General features: G+C 37.4%; 1 protein-coding gene across 1 annotated transcript in view; it reads right to left on the reverse strand.

Annotated features, from left to right (window-relative positions):
• Positions 1-22,648, reverse strand: part of uvrag (UV radiation resistance associated gene) — an 87,307-nt gene that overhangs the window by 50,416 nt on the left and 14,243 nt on the right. Inside the window, exons 7-11 of the mRNA XM_056736664.1 lie at positions 20,062-20,167; positions 12,900-13,026; positions 6,732-6,816; positions 4,850-4,937; positions 4,299-4,359 (exon numbers count right to left, since the gene is read on the reverse strand). Coding sequence (XP_056592642.1) covers positions 4,299-4,359; positions 4,850-4,937; positions 6,732-6,816; positions 12,900-13,026; positions 20,062-20,167 — 467 coding nt within the window. The remainder of the gene's footprint in view (positions 1-4,298; positions 4,360-4,849; positions 4,938-6,731; positions 6,817-12,899; positions 13,027-20,061; positions 20,168-22,648) is intronic.

Consider the following 22,648-nt stretch of genomic DNA (forward strand, 5'->3'; position numbering starts at 1 on the left):
AAGAGATGTTTGGGTCACATTTCACAATTTTATTGTGAAATTGCAAAAAAATATAATATAAAAATTAGTGGTGGGCCGTTAACGGCGTTAACGCCGTTAACGCAGTGAGACTATTATCGCGCGTTAAAAAAAATGTCGCCGTTAATCTATTCTCAAAGTTGGGTTGGGAGATGGGTCTATACTGCGCAAGCTATGATGACTTTCACCTTGATATTTTAGCGCGGATGTATACCAGCTTAACTGCACTGTACGCGGCGAGAACGATATTTTTCAACTCGCGTCATTCGCGGAAGCAGAAGCCGGCTCATCATCTCATAACCAGGGCTTCATTCGCGCGATTCGCGCAGCAAGTAGGTCTATCGCCTCTTTGCATTAACATATAAATCACTCGCGCTTGACACGCCATTCGCGTTTGGTCTGAACACAACATAACTTTACTGTGAAATTACCGCATCAAACGTGACGTGCTAACATGGATGCAGCTATGAAGCCGCCGGGTTTGCTTCAGGGAATATTAATTTTTAAGAAGCTTCCCAATAGAAACATCGACAAGACTAAGGTTGTTTGCACCTTGTGCAATGCGGAATTGGTTTAAAAAAAACACTTTCTCTCAACAGGTACTGGTCTAGCTTTAGTTGAAACCAGTAACTTTGTATTGAGATCTAATGTATTATGGCTCCTGTATGACATATCGCTGGTTGCTCCCTCACTCTTTGTTAGTCGCTTTGGATAAAAGCGTCTGCTAAATGACTAAATGTAAATGTACTGTAGGAGCTCTTCCAGTCTCAAGTACCACCTAAACGGAGATCATCCCTTAGCTAATGCGGAAGTAAACACAAGTTCATCTTATTGAACATAATTTAATTTTCATCACCAATTATCATAGTAGAACAGCTTTCTCAAGCAGTTTGTGATGCATTTTGGAAACAGGAGATGAGCCCCTGGTCTAATGCGCCACCTGGCTTGAGAAACCCGTTCTCAAAGACTTACTTAGTCATTATTTGGGTAGCACACATATTCTGAATGCCTTCGGCAGAATTCAAATGAGCCATTTTAATCTAGATTAATCTAGATTAATTTTGGAATTAATCTAGATTAATCTAGATTAAAAAAATTAATCTATGCCCACCACTAATAAAAATATAATGCCTCTTTAGGAAAAACTATGACATTATTTTCATGACAATTAAGACATACACTTTTATAATTGATCCTTTCAAAATTTTAACCTCAAATCTTACCTCATTCAACAACTATGTTTCCCATATTTTATAGCATTTTAATACCATATAATTTATTGCATTAAAGCAATGAAAAATAGGAGGGCATAGAACAGAATGTGCATAGTTGTAACTAAAAAAAAATATTGCAATTTAAATCGTAACTGTCCTTTTTCTTTAAGCAAAATATAATTATATAAGCATTTGAATTACGACCCGGACATGTTCTGTACAGCTTTCATGAGATTCACTCAAACAAATCCAGACAGAACTTTATAATCTGCTCGGTTAACATCAAGATTTATACATCTTGGATTAAAGGATGAGCCACAACAATTCAAGACAATTCACTGCTTTGTGAGTTTTTAAATTAAGGGCCGTTTGTAAAGGTTGATGGAAGTAGATGAAGGCCATTCATTATGTTGAGTCACCTTAAGGGCCCTCCAGTTATATGAAGTCATATAATAACGTAATGCCATGCAAGTTAACTCAGCGATGCACTTTTCCTGACTGGGTCAAAAGCATCACCGGGGGCTAAACGCTACCTAAAAAAAAAAAAACCATGGATCTACTAATGTTAGTGTTCTTTCTTTAAGCACGTATAATAACACGCTATCGCCTGCGTTTCCTAAATAATTATATACAATCTGACGCATAACGATGGACCCACTTACTGCAGGAATGGCGACGTTTAAGCCAAATTCTGGCAAATTCACATAAAACGTGCAAATGATGAACAAAAATATTTTGTTGCTTAGCGACGAAGAGGTCAACGCTGGATGGTGTAAAAAGAAAAAAATTAATCTATCAAAAACATGCATCTAAACTACATTTCCCCAAAACACGTGCGCGTGCTCCGTGTTACTCACTACATTTCATGGAGTTGAGAGTTTCTAGGACACTAGGACAGCCACATAATTCCAAATGAAAACAACACGCTGTGGACACAGACCATATCACTGGCTGTTATGGAAAGCTTGGTGTGGCAACGACATGTCATACTGCTGTCGCTATTGTGTGTTTGTTCTTCCATTGCACAAAATTGGTCGCTAAACCAAATCCAGAAGAACTGGATTGCGGTGTGCAAGTATCAAGCATACGAAATCCAAGGTTTTTTTGCATTAAAAAAGCTTGTGTGAATATGATTACAAGTTTTCATTTTGATCTCTCCAAATTACAGCAAAAAAAAAAGGTTTATTAACCACATATATAGAGAACTGCGACGCATGTATGCAATCGTCTGTGCATGCATGTTTTTGCATGTGCGGTTCAACCTGGCTTCCATTAACCTCAACGTTCTTTTGAAGTCACGGTTTCCCTGCCTGAAAAAAGCCAAACGTGATTCCCTGCGACACGCACAATGCCGCTTGAACGACACATGGAAAAATGAAAGCATAACTCTCGCCAATTCTAACACAACAAAGGACATCACATCTACCCATCACGCACAATTCATTTTCCTCATTACGAACTCAAAAGGCCTATCGGGAGGGACTTTTTGAGATGAATGCGCTAATAAAATCCTTTTCTCTTACATAATGATAGAAGTCAAAAGGTCCAACCACCGTCATTGCTTTGTGAAAAACTGACTGGAGTGGCCTCGCTCTAGAACAGACGTTGAAGGGGTCTATGGAAACAGGCCTGCATTGATGTGAGCGGCAGAGAGTGATTGATTGATGGCCCGTAGCCTGTGATCCACAGCCAGGCTAAAGAGTCAGAATCAAGGGATTTACAGCCAGTCAAGCAGAACTGACTGCAGCTCCTGTACTTTCATGTGTTGAATCTGGTGGAGGACGTGATTTTCGGACGTACAAGAGCGTGATTTATAGGACAATGGCGACCAATGCGGAGAATGACAAGTGGTTTTAACTGGTATGGGTTTTTTCTAGAGCACATATCTAGAGTTCAGAGTGGGTAATAGACAAAATAATGCTAATCTACAAATAAGTAAAACTACAACAAAGCACAATCTGGATTTAAAATTGAATTGGCAAAAAAACGTTTAAGACTCAAAAATTGAAAAAAAATATGTTTTGGGAAAAAGATGAAAGCATTTAAGATTTTGCGTTATATCAAATATGAAAGTTTATAAATTTACTACAAATTATATTACCAGTCAAAAGTTAAAGAACACGTGAAGGAAATGTTTCTCATTATGTATGCTTAAAATTGATGTTACAGTACAAAACACAGTAAACTGTTCAATAAAAATATCATTGCATTAATTTGCGTAGGATACATTTTAACAATACTTTTGCACACTCATCCAACTGTATTTATTACCACTGTTCTCACGTTGCTGCTGTTCATAATGTGTATTTATAATCCTACATTGCTCTGTTCATAATGTACATACAATCTCTACATTGCATCCCTTTTCATATTCTGTATATACTCTGCTCAATACTGTATATAGCAACTCCACTGTAAATTCTGTATATCTTAGCTTCACTTACTCTGCACTTTCATGTATATAACACTATACTCTTGCACTTCTGGTTAGAAGCTAACTGCATTTCATTAGCTCTGTACTTGTACTCTGCATAATGACAATAAAGTTGAATCTAATCTAAAAATGTCTGAAATAAGTTTTTGAAAATTGATGACAAATGACTTTGACTGAATAATGTAGAAAGAGCAATAAGAGCTGAGAATATATGGGAACTTTTTTTAACTTTTTTTATTTATTTTAAGTTGTTTTCATTTAAACAAGTAACTTTTATTTCTTCAGTTCCATTGGTTTAATTTCAGAAATTTTTATTCAGTTTTTATTCTCAAATGTGAATAAATAATTTTTAAAACGTTTTATTCCAAGACAGTCTCTGTGCAGTTAGTAACCATTTTACAAGGGGGTAATTCATTATCTCATTTGTACGTTTTAGCACGGTTTACTTTCGCATATTGCCGGATAGGTTTAGGTGTGGTTTAAGGAGTGTTGCTTTATTATTTTTAAACTAATAATTGCACGTTTTTGTATGATTCACATAGTTCAAATTTATATGAATTTTCCACCTCATAAAATAATTACGAATTCAAGTGAGATCAAGTTTATAATTTACCCCCAAACACAAATCTTACCTTGAAAGTCCTCAGAATTGGGCAGTTTCACACCACATATAACATAATCATTCTGATTGTTCTGTAAAAAAAAAAGAAGAAGCAGTCAGGAGCAAAATCTTTTTTACAATAAATAAAAATATGTTTGGTCTAAATATGATTTTCTACTCGTGCTTAAAGGAACAGGCTCAACCAAATTTTTCAAAATATCTTCTTTTGCGTTCCACATAAAGTTATTTTTATTTTTGAGGATAACTATCCATTTAGGCTTTATTATATTGTCAACAGTTTCGACCATCAACAGGGCATTGTGGGTAACAAGAACAGTGTGCTTTGAACAGAAGGTCTCGGTCACTGTGAAATTGTGAGAAACAAAAGCTTGTTAAAGCCAGTAATGCCTTTCTTCCAAGACTATGAAAAGAGGATGATTTTTCACATTCCCAGCATGCCACACGCTGTAGCCTTCAGCATAACATGAGGCAGAAAGGAAGCTGTGTGTTATATTCAAGTGTTTTTGTTGAGCGTTAGATGGAGTGTGAAATGGTTTGTGTGCTGTAGAGTTACGTGCTCACCACATCAATGGGATAAATGTAGGACAGCTCCGATATAAGCTGACGACAGCGGAAGGTGAGCTGGGCGTTGGATTTGAGAAACATCTCTCTGTTGAGAAACACACACAGAGGAACTTCAACATCTTACTCTGTACAGCATATTATTATTTCAAAGCATAAGCAAAGGATTACAATACTTTCCCTATAGTTGTATTGAATTGTTGTTCAATGTAAACCAAACTAAATACTTTTTTAAAAACAAATTTTCAATAAGTCTGTATAAAGGCTATTAAGAAAATGTTTTAATTTAAACCAGATTAAAATTGTATACATTTTTCATACATGTATTTTGTTAAAATAGATATATAGTAGTGCTATCAAATCAATTAATTGATTCCAAAATATTTTTTTGTCTTTATATAATGTGTGTGGCGTGCATTTTTATATTTATATGTAAATACACAAACAAAAATGTATATTTTTCAAGTAATATAGATATTTATATTATGTGTACATAATGTAAAAATGTAGGTATATGTATACACACACACGTGTGCATTTACATATAAATGCCACGCACATATATGACATAAACATTAAACATTTATTTTAGAATTTTGGGAAAAAAAAGAGTGAATTCACATAGAAAATTTAGGGTATTTCATCTGGAGCCAAAAAAATGACCCTGATGAGGAAAGAGATTTAATTGTAATGTTTATACTGGCTTCAGGAAGTCCACTTGCTGATGATGCTCTGAATCATCTTTCTAGTAATTGTAAGAGCTACTCAATTATCATAACTACCAAATTACAATGGACTTCCTCCCTTCCGCCTCCCCTCCGACCCCATTCACCAACGGTACGGCCAACCCTTATCAAACCACATCTGTCAAAACCGGGACATAACATTGCCCCAGGACAGGGGTCCAGGTACACCTAAACCTTGACTTGTCTAGATGAGGTGAGAAGGGGTTGACAAAATGTTTACTTTTCATATCCAGCTTTGAGCTACTGGGATTGAGACTAGAGGCGGGTATGTAAAGAGACAGAAAGGGAGAAAGCAATGAAAAATAATGATAGCGAATAATATGGTATCATTTTACAATCGTGAATAGAAGCCAGGAAGGAAATAATGATGAGGTATGAAGGCTTCACCTTCCTTATTGGAGTTTAGCTTACATATGGGTCCACAAGGCCTGTTTTACACTTCAAAAAATCTGGCAAAAAAGCCCGAATCCAAACACCGTTCAACTGTGAACACAACTTGATCTGTCCTTCCTGGAAGTGGAAGATGGCTTCCAAGTTTGGGTGTTCAGATGGGAAGCGTTGAGAAGCCTAAAGCAGTCACGGTTCAATCCTCAATTACATTCTACGTTCTCCTTCAATATGACTCACAACATCAGACTTTGAGTATTATTTTACACAATGGCGGATTATAAAACTCACAATGTCGACATGCATGTTTAAAAATGATAGTAATGGTCAGAGGCGTGGCTTACAGGTTAATGTAAGAGTTCGACCCGTGGTGCTTCAAGTTGGACACGCAAGATCAAGTCTGTTTACGCCACTCTGAAGAGAACATCTCCAGACATTAAAAGGAACTATTTGGGAGGTCAACCCCTGTGCGCGACCCTTGGGGTCAAGTCAAACCCATCAGCGTCGACACAACACAACCTGCTTATCGTCACACAAAGCGGGTGGGGAGAACACATTTGTAACAAATCCAAAATGCCCTCAAAGACTACTCCCTAATCTCCGAAAACCCAAGAGTGGAAGAGTGACCCATTCTGTGGCCCATCAAGGTAATGTCTGACAGATGTGGGGCCACCAGACCGAAGGAGAGAGAACGAGAGATGAAGAGGGAAGAGAGAAGGATGGATAATTGCAGGTTGACAACAACTCACCTTTTGGCAGTGCATTCCTTCACCAGCTCCGTTAAAGACATGCGCTCAGACTCCAGGCCCTGGTGTTTGGTCGACGACTCCTCCTCTGAGGAAAAAAGCGCAGACAGGTGACGAGATTAAACGATGGAGAGAAGAAATTGACAAGAATGAGGTGAGGGAACAGGTAGTCTCATGTGTGTTTGCACAGGTGGGTGGGTGTGTCTGAGTTTGATAACAGTCTATTAAATTGTATTCCGATAAAACGGTCTTTCATCATCGTGAAAACATTTCCTCTACAGACAACATAAAACTAATTGAGATTAAAAAACGCTCGTATGTTTTTTTTTTGTATAAATATGCCGGCTCGACGTTATGATAAAAACATAACACCATATAATCAAAACACTCCCAACTTTGGATTTCAAAACTAAGCAGGATAAGACCTGCATAGATTATAAGAAAGTCAGGATGTAATAATGAAATCGTGAAACTTCATACTTTCGTAGTGTTATATTATGATGCATGTCTGTATTTAACACAAAAACCACACAGAAAATAATGCACATGGTGTTTTCGTGTAGCTTGTGTTATAAACGTAAAGGTCATAAGTTTAGCATCAGTGAACACAATAACAGATGAAAAATGTCGCTTTGGATAAAAGCATCTAGTCAATGCATAAAAGTTAATATACACATTGTATACAAAAACTGTACAAAACAAATTTGCCTCCTTCTGCTTAGCTCTATTTGTGCCAAATCCAGCGTGTGTTCGTGTGCACGCAGATGAAACGGAACATTTAATCTTCATCTGATGTTCAGAGATACACTCGCCCACATTGATAAGCTCAAAGACTTTTCGTGATGGTGTTCAAAAGACTTTCCAACATAACCTGCATGGCAATATCACACGAAGAAAGCACAAGTAAAAGAAAGACTTAAGGAGAGAGAATGCAATAGAGGAGATGATTTTAAAGGGATGGTTTACCTAAAAATTTACGTTTTGCATAGTTTATTCACCCTCAAGTCTCTCCAAATAGGTTGTCTAAGCGTGCTAAATCGTGCTTATAGAATGTGGGCCGAGACGTTATAGCTCAGTCTCTTTTGTGTGACCAAGGCAGCGTGTGATGCTCATTCTAAAGATTTCCGTTATCAGCCCTGCAGTGGAAATTGAAACCATTTACGGTTTGGCACGTGGAACGATTAAGCAAAGAGAACGATTCGGCTCGATGGCGGAAAAGCGCTCAATGGTAGTCAAAGGTGCCCGACAACCTTTCCTTTATTCTTCAAAATATCTCATTTTGTGTTAAACAGAACACAGGTTTGGAACAACTTGAGAGTGAGTAAATAAAGACAATATTTCATTATTTGGGTGAACTGCTCCTTTAAGAGCACAGGAAACTTCTTCAATAGTGTATAAAAAGGATCCTGGGGTGAGACCTCAGGACGCTGGTTGATAAATGTTTGCAGTTTCTACTACACAAAGGCTAAACAATGGGTTTATTCTGGGTAAAAAAAATGAAAAATTATGAATAAAATGACCTAAACTTTTGACTGACCATGTACACGTTTCCTTCAAAGAGTTGATTCTTGCCCATCCCTTTCCAATCCACTTATATAAAATGAGGCAATGAAGAAAGATGAGAGACAGAAACAAAGCAGGCTGTCTGGTAAAAAAAGGAGACAATAAAATTGCTTTGTTCTGACCCACACTTGTAAAAACAGAGCGTCTGCTTTCTAATATGCCTCACATTTTCTCCTCTTTTACGGCTCGGTTGGATACTGTATCACTGTCCTAAAGCGAAGCCTGGCGGAACATCCGGAGTCTTTCTAAATGCGGGGTTAGGTGTAAAAAGGTGAAATTGAAAGCGAGATCATCCTTGCCAGAGAAAGCGGTCCCACATGCAACGCCTTGAACCTCTCATTAGGAGGAGACGGCGGGAAATAAAAGAAAGAGCCAGAGGCGGAGAGACGGACTTGGAGGTCTGAATGCTTTTGTTCTCTGCTTGTTCGCTTTAGTAGATCTGTGCGTAAGTAACACCGAAGCCATCATGGTTGTCAGCACCGGGTCGAAGCCTCCTATTTGCCGCCCACAGCTTTCTTAAAGACTACTGGCAGATCTGTCTGTTGTCTGTGTTGGCTCGACGTACTGTAAACAGTCCTGATGGACAAATGTTGACGGTTGGTGTTGACTAACAAAGAGAAAAGTGCAGTCTTAAAAATCAAGGTTCCTGAGGGTTCTTTGTAGGGCTGGGTGGGATCAATGTATAATGCATTATTAAGAGTTATTAAAGGTTGTAATGCATTATTTGTAGTTGTAAAGAATTATAACAAATTTAGATTGTGTAGTGTAACAATGAATTGCTAAGTGTTATAATGTGTCAACTGTAATAACAACTATTTATAAGACATTACAATGCATTAAAAGGTGCATTACAGTGCTTTAAAACTACTTTTATAATGCATTATACATACATACTTCAAGGAAAGTGTTACCAAAATGTCTAACTGAAAGATTAGATTCTCTGGCACACTTTATTTTTAAAGCTGCAACCCGTAACTTTTGCCTCCGTCAACTGAAACATAAAATTGCTATGGCTGGATGATATTGAAGAAAAACGTGATAGACAATAGCTTACTAAATAATGGAATATACATTATGCTATAATGATTTATGGCAAATAATAAAAATCACAAAATATGATGATACAAGGTTTCAGAAAGACAGCAGCAAAATATTATATTTCAATAATTGAATACCATATATTTATATCAGATTTTGCTATCATATATTAATTTTTTAAACTATGGTTACTTTTAAACCAGAAACATTTCGGTGCAATTTAACTTTAAAAAGTATGAAAAAACTTGTATACAGTATATGGATGGTTGACAAATAAATCATACATGTGTCCTATGACAGCAAAAAGTGTTAAAAGTATATTATTATTTAATATTAAAATTTAAAACATAAAATAGCATAAGAGAGATTTAGCTTGTTTGTTACTTCTAAATAGACCACATGTATGGTTTATTTGTACTACCCATATACAGTTTACCATCTCACAAACCCTATGCAATTACCCCGCAAACTCCTATTTGAGAAACCCTGTGCTATATATCAATGCTTAAAGTTCTGTAAAAAAAAGCATATCTTTCAATTACCTGCATCCAGCTTAAACTTTGATTACATTAAACTTAAAGTATTACCATCATTAATTAATTGCAATCCATTTCTATATGCATATTGCTATATTTTGATAATTCTGAAATCTTGTAGCCCAAGAGATTGCTCCTCATTATATGCTTACAATGGCTAACCAGAATTTTGAACAAATATCTTTATTTATTTATGGCCAAATCGTTATGCATTACAGCTTTAAGCAAGGATGTGGAACAATGTTATTTTAGTTCACTAAAATTAAAACTTTGAAAACTTTTCTGTTCATTGAAATTAAAGAAAAAGTGTAAATGTTGCCTCAAAACTAAACTGAAATAAGTTTAAAGCACTAAAATAATAATAATAAACAAAAACTCAAATAAAATTTATTAAATCTTATATAGCAACGTGAAAAATAAATAAATTAATTATGCAATGACCCAAATTGCTAAAACTATGTAAAATTAAAATCAAAACTATAATAACTCTGGTGTGGAACTACGTTAATCCGGGCCAAAAAATGACTAATGCCTTTTTGATTTTGCTAAAATACGATGCGAAAAACCTAAACGATGTAATACCGATGGTTTCTGAAGAAAAGAAAGGTCCAAAGAATTGATTAAAATAATCCAATTACAGTGCGTTGAAGTTTAAAAGCGCTGAACTCATGTAAACCGATCTGCTTTGCTAGCGGTTTCATTAACTCACTCAAACACACTGTATATATAAACTTAATCAGCTATATCCACAACATAAACTTACATAAACCTACCCTGTCAATCTAACCCAAAGCGAGACTGACAGACCAAACAGGTGTTTCATGTCTTAACGCCCACAAAACTGCACAGAGTGTGCGTCTCCCCCCTCTCTGAACAGCAGAGGACTTTTAATATTTTCCTCGTTTGCAAAGCGCCTCCGAGTTTGACTTTTACAGGCCCGCCGTCCCCGGGCTGTCACGGCAGAATGAGCGCAACCGCCGATCATAACAACGTCAAAACGCTTTTACTGCTGTAATTTACAACATGTGCGTGGACGTGACGAGAAATTAGAGCGAGGGAAATGGAGGCAGGAGGCTTGACCCTTTAAAGCTTCAGTGGAAAAGAGGAGCCGCTCAATGACCAGAAACAGGGAGGACGTGCGAGCTCGCTTGACTGCAGCTTTGTACACAGAACAGAGATGAGATGGTTACACTTAAGTCATTTTGTGTAATTTCTAGCAATCTCCCTTTATAAGTGGGATAAACTACGGTAGTTTTGGACGAGACTTTCATGCTGTCTCTGAGGGCCGAACCGGTTAATATCACGGCAAATAAGTGGTGACTGACAATAGTTTAAAGGACCATTAGCGTTTGAATGAAATTTGGGTGTGGGGGGGTTTGCCAGACAGAAAGAAGAGCAGGACTTAACACAAAGAGACAGGGAGGAAAAAACGTGAGAGAGAAAGGGGAAAAAAAACGAGAAAGAAAAGGGAGAGAGGGAAGAATGCATGAATGAACCAGAAGGTCAACTGGCATGTCATCATCTGTTCCTCTTTCCCAATTCAAACACATATTTCTGCTTGTAAAGGTCTTTCCTGTGTGTGAATATAAAGCCGGGCCGCTCCCTCGAGCTCCAGTCCAGACAAGCACCTCCAGTCAGAACCAGCTTCTATATGAGAAGACGTCATCCATCTACCAGCTTAAGACAGACCTTTCCATGAACCCCAAATCCGTTGTTTGTTTCCACAGATGAGGAGGTCATGAAGACAATGCGTTATGGAATGGCAAGTACCGGATCATTCAATCATTGCTGATGTGCAAGTGTGCGTGTATAAGTTGTGTTCTTTATGAATGCCCAACCCTCAAGTCAAACACCAGCAACCCCATCAATCAAACCAACCTCTTCTTACCTCCCGCCAACCACAACATTTGACAAATAAAAAGAGCGGGATTTCGAAATCGCACCTGAATGGCAGGAGGCCGTGACGAATGGGGCAGTGAGGAACTTAAGGTTTGGATAAACACAGACTTTTCAATTGACCTTTTTATGAAGGCCGTGTAAAGTAACATGAGAATTGTGAGTCTGTTCTTCAGAAAACGGAGAATTTTTTCAGACTCGCATTATGTTCAGAGAGCAGGAATAATGTTATGTTTAATTCTGTCATCATTTACTCAACCTTCTTCATTTTTGGGTGAAGTATCCCTTTAACTACCATTTTTTCTACTATGGTAGTCAATCGTAACACAGAACTGTTAGAGTGAGTAATTCATGACAGAATTTCAGTTTTTGGTGAATTATCGCAAACGTAATCCTAATCTCAAATGTCTGGAGATAAAGGAGTGGCCAAAATTGATGTCAGACGGGGTGCATAGTTGAAAATGTCATTTTAATGCCACCGTCCGGTTATATTAAAGCATCAAAATATGAGATGCTTTGTTTAAAATCCTTGAAGGTTTTTATTGGAAATAAAACGGTTTGGCTAGCGAATGTAGTTTTTTGTAATAACCACTAACCACGGAAGACGTAAACAACACTGGTCGAGAAGAACTTCATGTCTTTATTTTTTTAACACAAGTATTTGAACAAAATAGAACCCACGGTTATGACTTCATCAATATGTTAAACTAATTTATTTACTATACATGTAAGATTTAAAAATGATTTTTAAAAATGAAGCCAGAAGTGCTTCTGGACCAGCATTTACATTTTATGAAGTGGTCTAAACAAAAAATACATTGAAAAAATGTCTTGACAACATTTTGATCTGTTATTAATATTTGTTGATTCTCTCTTGTGGTAATAATTTTAGTCATTTCCTTTGCACATGTGTGTAATTTTTTGCCAAGCCTTGTTAAATTCTTCTCAAAGCTGAGCTTTATTTCACACTCCAAAGCACCAATGCAAGATGCACACAACAATTTTTAATGCATCTTTTAAATTATTTGAAAAACAGAGCAATGTCTATCGTCCAAATGTTGGACATCCCCTTTGGCCACTTCTGCATGTGAGGGTAAAGCATTAAAAAAAGGGAAAGCTCAGTCAGAAATATAGCTACCTTTCTTCTGTAGCTGTGCTCTTTCTTTCTGTAACACGTCCATCTCTTTGGCCAGGGCCTTCTTCTGTCTCTCAAACTCACACCTCAGGATGCCTATGCGCAGCTGCATGCCTTCCCTCTCTTTCTTCTGTAACGAAAGTATGAAAATATTTGGTGAATAAAAGCATTCTCTTGTTTTGTTCCTCAAAACATCGGCTGTTTTGGTAACAGGCAAAAACACGATGTATTTACTGTCTCCAAGTCACTTTGGCAAGCAACCGGAAGCCAGAAATATTCACATTAATGTAGTAAAAAAAAACAAGGGATGAATTTTCAAGCAGATTACAGCGAACGTCAGCGTCAGATCTTCCCTCAGCTTTTTCTCCAACACCCAGTGAAATCGAGTCTATGGCAGATCTATCTAATCTAGCAAACATCTACAGCCCTGCGGCTTTCGGGACTGTTAGTGAGCCAAACGCACTAATGAGGAACAGCGATCTGACGAGGGTGAAAGTGGGATAGAAAGAAGGTAAGCAGAGGAAAGAGAGTGAGGGAGGAGATAAGATGGAGAGAACGTTCGCTGTATCTTCAGACTCTATGATTGCTGGTGGCGATCATTATCAAACCCAGCGTTGCCTAGATTAATGCACAGCAGAGGAAAATCTTCAAATGTTAGATCCACATGGCCTCCAGTGCCCGCTGTGGCGCAACACATGCACATCGCGTAATACCATCTGGAGAAATATTTAAAATAAATAAACACGGTAGAAACGATAGAAATTGTGTAAAAAAAAAAGACAAAAACATGCATTTGGCTTGTGTGTGCAAACAAAACACACATGACTGAATATACACAGGGTGTTAGGGATACGAAGAGAAAGTGACAGAGAAATCTCACGTTAGATCAAGTGAACATCTCAAGATCTTGTATTTTCGCACTCTCAGACAGCTGAGGAAGTGTCAGGCAAAGACACGGCGGAGATTGCATCTCTATCTTCAAAACGTTTGAGCCCTTATACCAGGGGGAAAGATTTAAAGTTTGCGTGTTGACCAACATCGGCAGTGGCACGACAAACACAAACAATGACTTTCTTGCACATAGCTTAAAACTTATATGACGCATTTGTGTGCATATTTTTTTGCCAAAAACGATTTACGATTTCACGCGATTAATCACATCCAGAATAAAAGTTTGTTTTTACATAATATATGTCCGAGCATGGTGCATATTTATTTTGCATTTATAAACACATACACGTTCACATGTACGTGTTTATATTTAGGAAATATTTTCATGTATTTATTATAGTGGTGGGCCGTTAACGGCGTTAACGTGCTGCGTTAACGTGAGACTCTTATCAAGCGATACAAAAAAATGTCGGCGTTAATCTATTCTCAAAGTTGGGTTGGGAGCTGGGTCTATACTACGCAAGCTATGATGAATTTCACCTTGATATTTTAGCGCGGATGAATACCTAGCTGAATTGCACTGTACCGGTGCAAGTTGCTTTGGATAAAAGCGTCTGCTAAATGACTAAATGTAAATGTACTGTAGGAGCTCTTCCAGTCTCAAGTACCACCTAAACGCCAAGCATCCCTTAGCTAATGCGGAAGTAAAAACAAGTTCATCTTATTGAACATAATTTATTTTCATCACCAATTATCATAGTAGAACAGCTTTCTCAAGTAGTTTGTGATGCATTTTGGAAACAGGAGATGAGCCCCTGGTCTAATGCGCCACCTGGCTTGAGACACCCGTTCTCAAAGACTTACTTTTAGTCATTATTTGGGTAGCACACATATTCTGAATGCCTTCGGCAGAATTCAAATGAGCCCTAAAAAAAATATTCTATGCCCACCACTAATTTATTAATATTTACACAATTTAAATCGATTACACAATCGATTTTTTTCAAATATGTACACTGTTAATAAATAGAAAATAAATACATGTTGCTCGGACATACAGTGGTGTGAAAAAGTATTTTCTCCCTTCCTGATTTTAGTTTTTTGCATTTTTAAGGTCATCCCACAGCATTCAATTGGATTTAAGTCCAAAATTTCACTAGGCCATTCCAAAACCTTTATTTTTATTTTTTTAGCCATTCAGAGGTGGAATTGCTGGTGTGTTTTGGATCATTGTCCTGCTGCATAACCCAAGTGCATTTAAGCTTGAGGTCACAAACCATTGGCCGGACATACTCTTTTAGGATTTTCTGGTTGAGCGCAGAATTCGTGGTTCCATCAATTATGGCCAGTCGTCCAGGTACTGAATCTGCAAAGCAGTCCCAGACCATCACACTACCTCCACCATGTTTGACTGTTTGTATGATGTTCTTTTTATGAATACCGTGTTATTTTAACGCCAGATGTAACGGGATGCACACCTTCCAAAAAGTTCCACCTTTGTCTCATCAGTCCACAGAATATTTGCTCAAAAGTTTTGCGGATCATCAAGATGTTTTTTGAGCAAATGTAAGCAGTGGTTTTCGTCTTGCCATTTTTGCACAGTATCTTTCTAATTGTAGAATCATGAACACTGGCCTTAACTGAAGCAAGAGAGGCCTGCAGTTCTTTAGATGTTGTTCTAGGATCTTTAATGACCTCCTGGACGAGTCGTCATTGTGCTCTTGGAGTAATTTTGGTAGGCCGACCACTCCTGGAACGGTCTACCACTGTTCCATGCTTTCTCCATTTGTGGATAATGGCTCTCACTGTGGTTCACTGGAGTACCAAATGTGTCAGAAAATGCTGCATTTTGTAATAGCTCGTATTCTTTGAGTAATATAAAAATTTGTTTGATGATCTGAATCATCTAAGCATGAAAAATATGCAAAAAAAACAAAAACCGGAAGGGGGCAAATACTTTTCACACCACTATATATTATGTAAATGCAAACTTTTATCCTGGATGCGAATAATCGCGAATAATCGTTGAACAGTCCTTTGCTAGAGTATTTCTAATTGTTGTCAAAACTGTCTTTTCTCTTTTAGTAAAACGGACAAAATGATTAAGTATTAACAAATACTGCTTTCCTGTAGCTCAGTGGTAAGAGCATTGCGTTGACAACGCAAGGTTGTGGGCTCCATCCCAGGGGATTGCATATGCCCAAGTATAAATGTATAGGATAACGCAATGTAAGTCGCTTTGGATAAAAGCGTCTGCCAAATGCATAAATGTAAATGTAAGTATTAACTGTAATCGTAAAATAAAGTCACCTTTAAAACATCAATGTAACTTCACACAACTACTGCTCGCTAGCAGCAGGATGTAGTAAATCACGGCTATTTAGCCCATTAAAAAAAGCCCTTTGAAATACCTCTCTCTCGATTTCCTGTTTCAACAGGAAATGTGCAAACGCAGGTTAAAAAAACTACGCTTATCAAGCGATTTCATGGGGAGTATAAGATGTACGCACATCCTCTAACACAATTAAGTACCGAGTAATTCACTTAGCTGTGTCTCAAAAGTGGGTATCCTTATTGATCGCTTAAGAGTTCTAATAGGCTCGACGCTGACCTGAGGCCAGTAAGAAGTGACAGTCTGGTTGTTTCAGAGGCGAACGTTCTGATCTGTAATCAGGTTCTCATAACTTCAAGTCTGAAAACTGGAAACAGATTTTTGCTCATTAGGAGCAGTAACTGATACACTTCACAGGCATTTCAGAGCCTTGCTGACCTTTCGTACAGTCCAGGTTGTTCTGTTGCGGTGATTGAGCGAGAGCATTAGTCATTAGTGTAAACGTATCCTGAAGTTTGACGTTTTTCGCAGAACTCCCTAGACCTGCCAATTCGGTTTTGGCGAGGAAGAGCTTTAAAGTAATTCACGGAAACTTGCCCAACAACCTAATTTATGCGTGATTGCTTTCTCAATACATGTAAGTTTCATTACGTTTTGGCATACAAAAAAACTGAAATGTAAAATATGATTTAAATTCGGCAATTTAGCTAATAAAAATACAATATGATATAAAATGATTAAGAAAATTTTAAGATTTTAATCAATTTTGCAAATTGAGGAGCATCTCTCATAAAAAGTCACCATGCTTTAACTATAGTAATATATTTTGGTTTTTCTGTAGTAAACCATATTAAGCTCAAATTTACTAAAGTTTAACAATGAAATTTGTAGTAAATCTGTCAAAACACAAATGGAATTTAATCCGCCATAAAAATTAAATTGAATCAGCCAGTATTTCCATTTTTACAGAGATTTTACTGTAATTAAATTTCACTGAATGAGTATTTGATTTTGGCTTTTCATTGACCATTGCCACATTATTTTCTTATTTATTTGTTTACCACGTTCTCAAATCATGCTGGAAAATAATACTAACCACCATTTATTGAACAAAATCCTTCAAGCTGTCATTTTAGCAAAAATTGGTTAAACCAACTAAGATGTTAACTTCTCACTTAAATTATTGATGACAGTACCATTTATAATGAAAAATCTGTCCTAAATTAGAAAACCCCACTGTATATACAGTTCTGACACAAATTAAATCATTTCTTACTGCATGTCATACTCTGCTGATTGGGCTTCTATGCATTTGTTTTGCAAATCTTGATTACACGTCATGAAAATTCACGGCTCATTTGGATTTGAGCAAAATGAAAAGTGTGATTCATTGTCTTCTTTCCACCAACCAAACCAAACCCTGGAACCAACACGCTTCATATGGAAACTACATTTAAAATGGCAAAGCCCTGGAACTGAATGAGTATCAGGCTTCCATTAAAACAGAGGAAGAAAACACATTGTTCTAAAGAGCTAAAGATCAACAGCATGTCCTGTAGCACTCGCTTACCCTGAGAAAGCAGCATTTCAACAGGTGGAGGGGCCATCATATAAACACAAAGTACTTTAACATCAAAGACAAGTGTGAGTATGTGCGGTAGGGGCATCCTAAGGGAATCTTTATGACTTACAAGCATGCGAGTCAAAGCATACAGTACTTTTCTCTGAGAAACTACACGGACGTTCGAAAATGTTATACATGTAAACAATGGTCCGTTCGTTATAACCACATGAGGTAGAGTTGGTTCACCTGTATAGCTGCCGAAAAATACTTTTGAAACCAACTTAAGCCCGATTTTAAGTTCTGCGTAGGACCTACGCCGTACCCTCTACGTCGTAGCCTTCGTGTCGGTTTTCATTTATACTTCTACGTCGTTGTCCGAGTTGAATGGGAATGCCCACTAGGCGTCAGTGTTCAAGCGTGTGTTGCTTGTGTAACCAAGACAAGAGCCGAAGAAGAAGCAGCTTGTTTGAGAAGCATTAGCATTGATAGCGTCAGGTAAAAGTCACTATTCTTGCAGATTTGAGATGTTTAATACGGAAGAACAAACGTAGATAATTCGGAAATGTTTTTGAGTAAACATGACTCTATCGCAGAGATTTTTTTACCTGAGTAAGGGTTTCAATCAGACCAACTCAAGGGTTTGCGGTCCACGTAGGGTATGCGTTGAGTTGACGATTCGTTACATTTTTGGAGAGGTGCGCGTCAGGATATGGCGTAGGTAGCGGCGTAGGTCCTACGCACGACTATAACGCTTAGGTGATTTGCTAGTTTTGCCAGCCATGCTGGCTTCTTAGCCTAGCCTTGGTCGGTTAAAACTGGTCTAGCTGAAACCAGCCCAAAACCAAACTGGTGAGGCTGGGAGACCAGATAACCACAAAGTTGAAACGTTTTTCCAAAAAGTTTGATGGTATTATCGAAACCTTATTAACTTCACTTGTTTTGTGTTTTTTTTATGATACAAAGACATCGAAAAACTTTTACATGTATCTTAATTGTCTTAACACTGTGTGAGGTTCCATTCTGGTTAGGACGCTTTGGCCCCCTCATACATAAACAGAGAAGCATTACAGAGCGTTGGATCAAAATTCTAAGGAGTTTACGAGAACAGGTAAAAAAAATGACAGAAAGTGGTCAGATTTGTCTGTTTTCATCCCGCTGGGAGAGAAAAGACTTGTGTTTATTAACTTCCAAATCTACTTTAAAACCTCTCAGAACGGCTGCGCTTTCCCATCTGCTGACTGCCACCTCAAAAAATGTCAAACGCTTTTCTTCCGTTTACTTTTCATTTTTCTGAAGGATACAGCGAGTGTGGAAAAACAAACAGTGGATTTTTGGTGAGAAGTGCACCTCGATAAGTAGCAGTGGGAAAGCAGGGGGATTTGGTTTGCTAAATCCATCAAAACGTGGGATACGAGAGCCGCCCGAGCACCTAATGACATATTTATGAGGATCTGCGTAATACAAGATACACAACCTTTAGGCCATTTACCACACTGCTGCTGTCTGTACAATAGCGCAGAACACAGGCTTCAGTCACCGACTTCCTGTTTGTTCAAACTGAGGGTACTGGCACACAGATCTATCATTTTCACCTGTCATAACACGGCTAACGGTTAAGAGATTCAGCACAAAATAAAGCATTATGAAACGTAGTTTCATGCAAGTGGAAAAATAAGAAATATTTTTCTTTTGTTATTTTATTACGAATTGATTTTTTCGCATATGTTTTTCTGAACCTTTATGAGCTATAATACACATAGAATTTTTTTAGAGACTGAAACAACTTATTTCATATTTAATTTATATTAATATGAATTACTATTAATTTGTATTGTATATTAATTGTATTGAATTAAATTAAAACTACTTAACAGATATAGATTCATTACGGAGGTGTACGGGAAGTTAAGTTTGGACCACATAATTTTTGTTCATGTTGTTGCCGCTGAAACAGTCTATACACAATTTTAATATATACTTTATTGTGGTGTATACTCTGCTGTATATAAAATTCTTCTCTTTGTATACTGCTATACACCGATTCATACCCCATTCTCTCCTGGAGAGCGACTCTGTGAGCCTGGAAAGACAATATCCCCACCACAGAGCGAAATATTGAATTTTAAATCGAGTTTGACAATCTGCTATAAAATCCTGTCAAGCATACAGCAACTGTAAATTTACTCTTTTATACTTGCAGAGGTGCTGTACAGAGTCTTACCACCAGTACCGTGTACCAGGTGCAGAAAACCCAACAGGCTTGATAGGATTTATGAAGCTACATGACATAAAAATATACAGTATATTAAAGTAATCCTGAACGAGAACAGACGAACTGCTCTAGGACATCTCATCATTTAACATTGGTGGGGTCTCACCTTTTCGGTGCAGGATGCTGTCGTCCTTAGTTTCTCTTCGATTTCTTTTCCGATCTTCTGTACTGTCACCTGAGTCTGTTTAATGGCTCTCTGGGCTGTGTGTAGCCTGAGGAAACACACACATATCGTGTCACATTGTATAGCATTGTATGAGAAAAAAGCATTGTAATCATCTGTTTTCAAAAATATGAATTAATTTGAAAAGAAGAGCATCTTGTAAAACAAAACATATGCGAGATTACTCAATTTAGTACAATAAAACAAGTGTGACAGGAGACAGGCACAAACACAACAAACAAAGATTCAATGGAAAATGAATTACCGCTTTGTGAACAGGAAATGACCTCACGTCATGAGAATTAATATTCAAATTTGTTGCAATTCCAGGATAGAGGCCCTATCATCTTTGTTTTCGCGTATTTGTTTATTCACCACCAAAGGCAACAGCATTGTTAATATAAACCTTTTTACTGGATCATTAAGCGATTCATAATGACTGCAAATGGGTTTCTTTGTTGTGCCAGAGTTCACATTTGGCGTCTCATTTTCTGAATCGTCTGGTTTTACAACCGAATGAAATTGATTCACTCCAAGACGTTCGATTGTGGTTTACATGGACGTCGTAATTTTTAATCTACTTGAGGGGCACGGCAAAGCAGCATCAAGTGAAAATATAAATATTCTGACACATTATTTCACAATACACGCTTCACTGGATTTTAAAGACTCTCAGAGTAAGAGTGTCATCAATTATTCACCCTCATGTTATTCCAAACCTGTCAGACTTGCTTTCTTCTGTTGAACACAAAAGAAGATATTTTAAGAAATGTCTCAGTGGTTTTGTCTCCATACAATGGAAGTTAACTGGGGCCAATGTTGTTAGGTTCATATCAATGTTCTTCCAAAAACTAAAGAAAGTCATACAGGTTTGATAAATACTATAATTTTCTAATAATTTTTATGATCCTAGTTTAAAATGCACAGTCAACATAAGACAGACATTTATAGGGATGACTCCCCATAACATTGTAAACTATGTAGCTAGGGTCCAACAAACGCCAAGTCCCAAATGCATGGAACAATTGGCTTGGCCAGTTTACCAGATGGATTTTATAGGGAACAGCAACATTATACACAGTTAATTGATTTGTAAGACAGTCTGATGCTTATAGATTTAAACAAGTGATTCAAACAAAGAGCAGACACATTGGGGTGGTTTCCGTACATGGTTTAAGCTAGTCCTAGACTAAAATAAATGTTAGCGCTGTATAAACTGAAAACAGCTTGCACAGCTCGCATCTTAAAATAAACCAGTGCCCTTGTTTAGTCTCAAATTGCACATCAGTGCTCTTTTTTGTAGGGCATGATTGTAAAAACTGCTTAAATGTCCTAATTTAACTTAAGCCTAGTTCTGGTTTAACCTAATCCATGCCTGGGAAACCACCACATTTTCTATTAAAAATTAATATTGTTTAAACTTGTCTTAAAGGAACAGTTCACACAAAAATGGAAATTCTTTCATTATTTACAAACCCACAAGTGTTCCAAATCTGAAAATATAATATGAATAATATTATTATATATAAAATTATAATATACAATATACATTTATTTGTTCTGATGAACACAGAGAAAGATATTTAGGAAAATGCTTGTGACCAAACAGGTCTCGGCCACCATTGACTACCATAGTAGCCATAGAAAATGTATTTATTCTGTTGAACACAAAAGAAGATATTTTGAAGAATGTAGGAATGCAAACAGATCTGGGGCACTTTTGACTATCATTGTAACTTTTCCTACTATGGCAGTCAATGGTGGCCAAAACAGGTTGGTTACAACCATTCTTCCAAACATCTTTCTCTGTGTTCATCAGCACAAAGAAATGCATACAGATTTGGAACAACTCGAGTAAAAGACGACAGATTTTTTTTATTTCTGGGTAAACCATCCCTTTCATGTTGGTGACAGGTGCATAATCGCAGAGAGATGGAGACTGGAAACACATTCTAAACCTCTCTGATTTTGTTTTTTCCATTGTAATAAAGGTGCTGTTCTTTTATTCGCTGAGGATGCAGTTACAACATCTATATTTGGGTGCCTTTTGCTATTCTCATTAGTGCATACCCACTCACATTGGCCCACATGGGAGCTTTTCATAAACAACTGCTGGGATCTCAACCACATAAAATTTCTGTGCCAGCGGACAATCCACTTATTTCTAACTCTCCATTCACGCCACACAACCTAACTCATTCACTCTTCATCAAAGTCTCTCTCTCTCTCAGTAGGATTAGCACATTCTCACTGCACTCCCACAAGGAGACACATAAGTGTATATAGCCCGGCTTAAAAACAACCTGCACACAAAGCAGACGCTCATTTGCAACCCCTCACAAACTTGAGATTTTTTTATCCCCAAAATCAGACTAAAAAAGATCACCACAACGCCATGAAAAACCTTGCAAGAATGCACATTTATAGATGGAACAACCTCCAATTACTGGTTTCAATGGATTTTAATGTTCCAAGAAACCCCGGACTGAGAATTATAGTGCACCGCATTGGGCATTAAGGGGAAAGTTTT

The sequence above is a fragment of the Triplophysa dalaica genome, chromosome 22 (assembly GCF_015846415.1).
Source record: "Triplophysa dalaica isolate WHDGS20190420 chromosome 22, ASM1584641v1, whole genome shotgun sequence".
In the NCBI taxonomy this organism is placed as follows: Eukaryota; Metazoa; Chordata; class Actinopteri; order Cypriniformes; family Nemacheilidae; genus Triplophysa; species Triplophysa dalaica.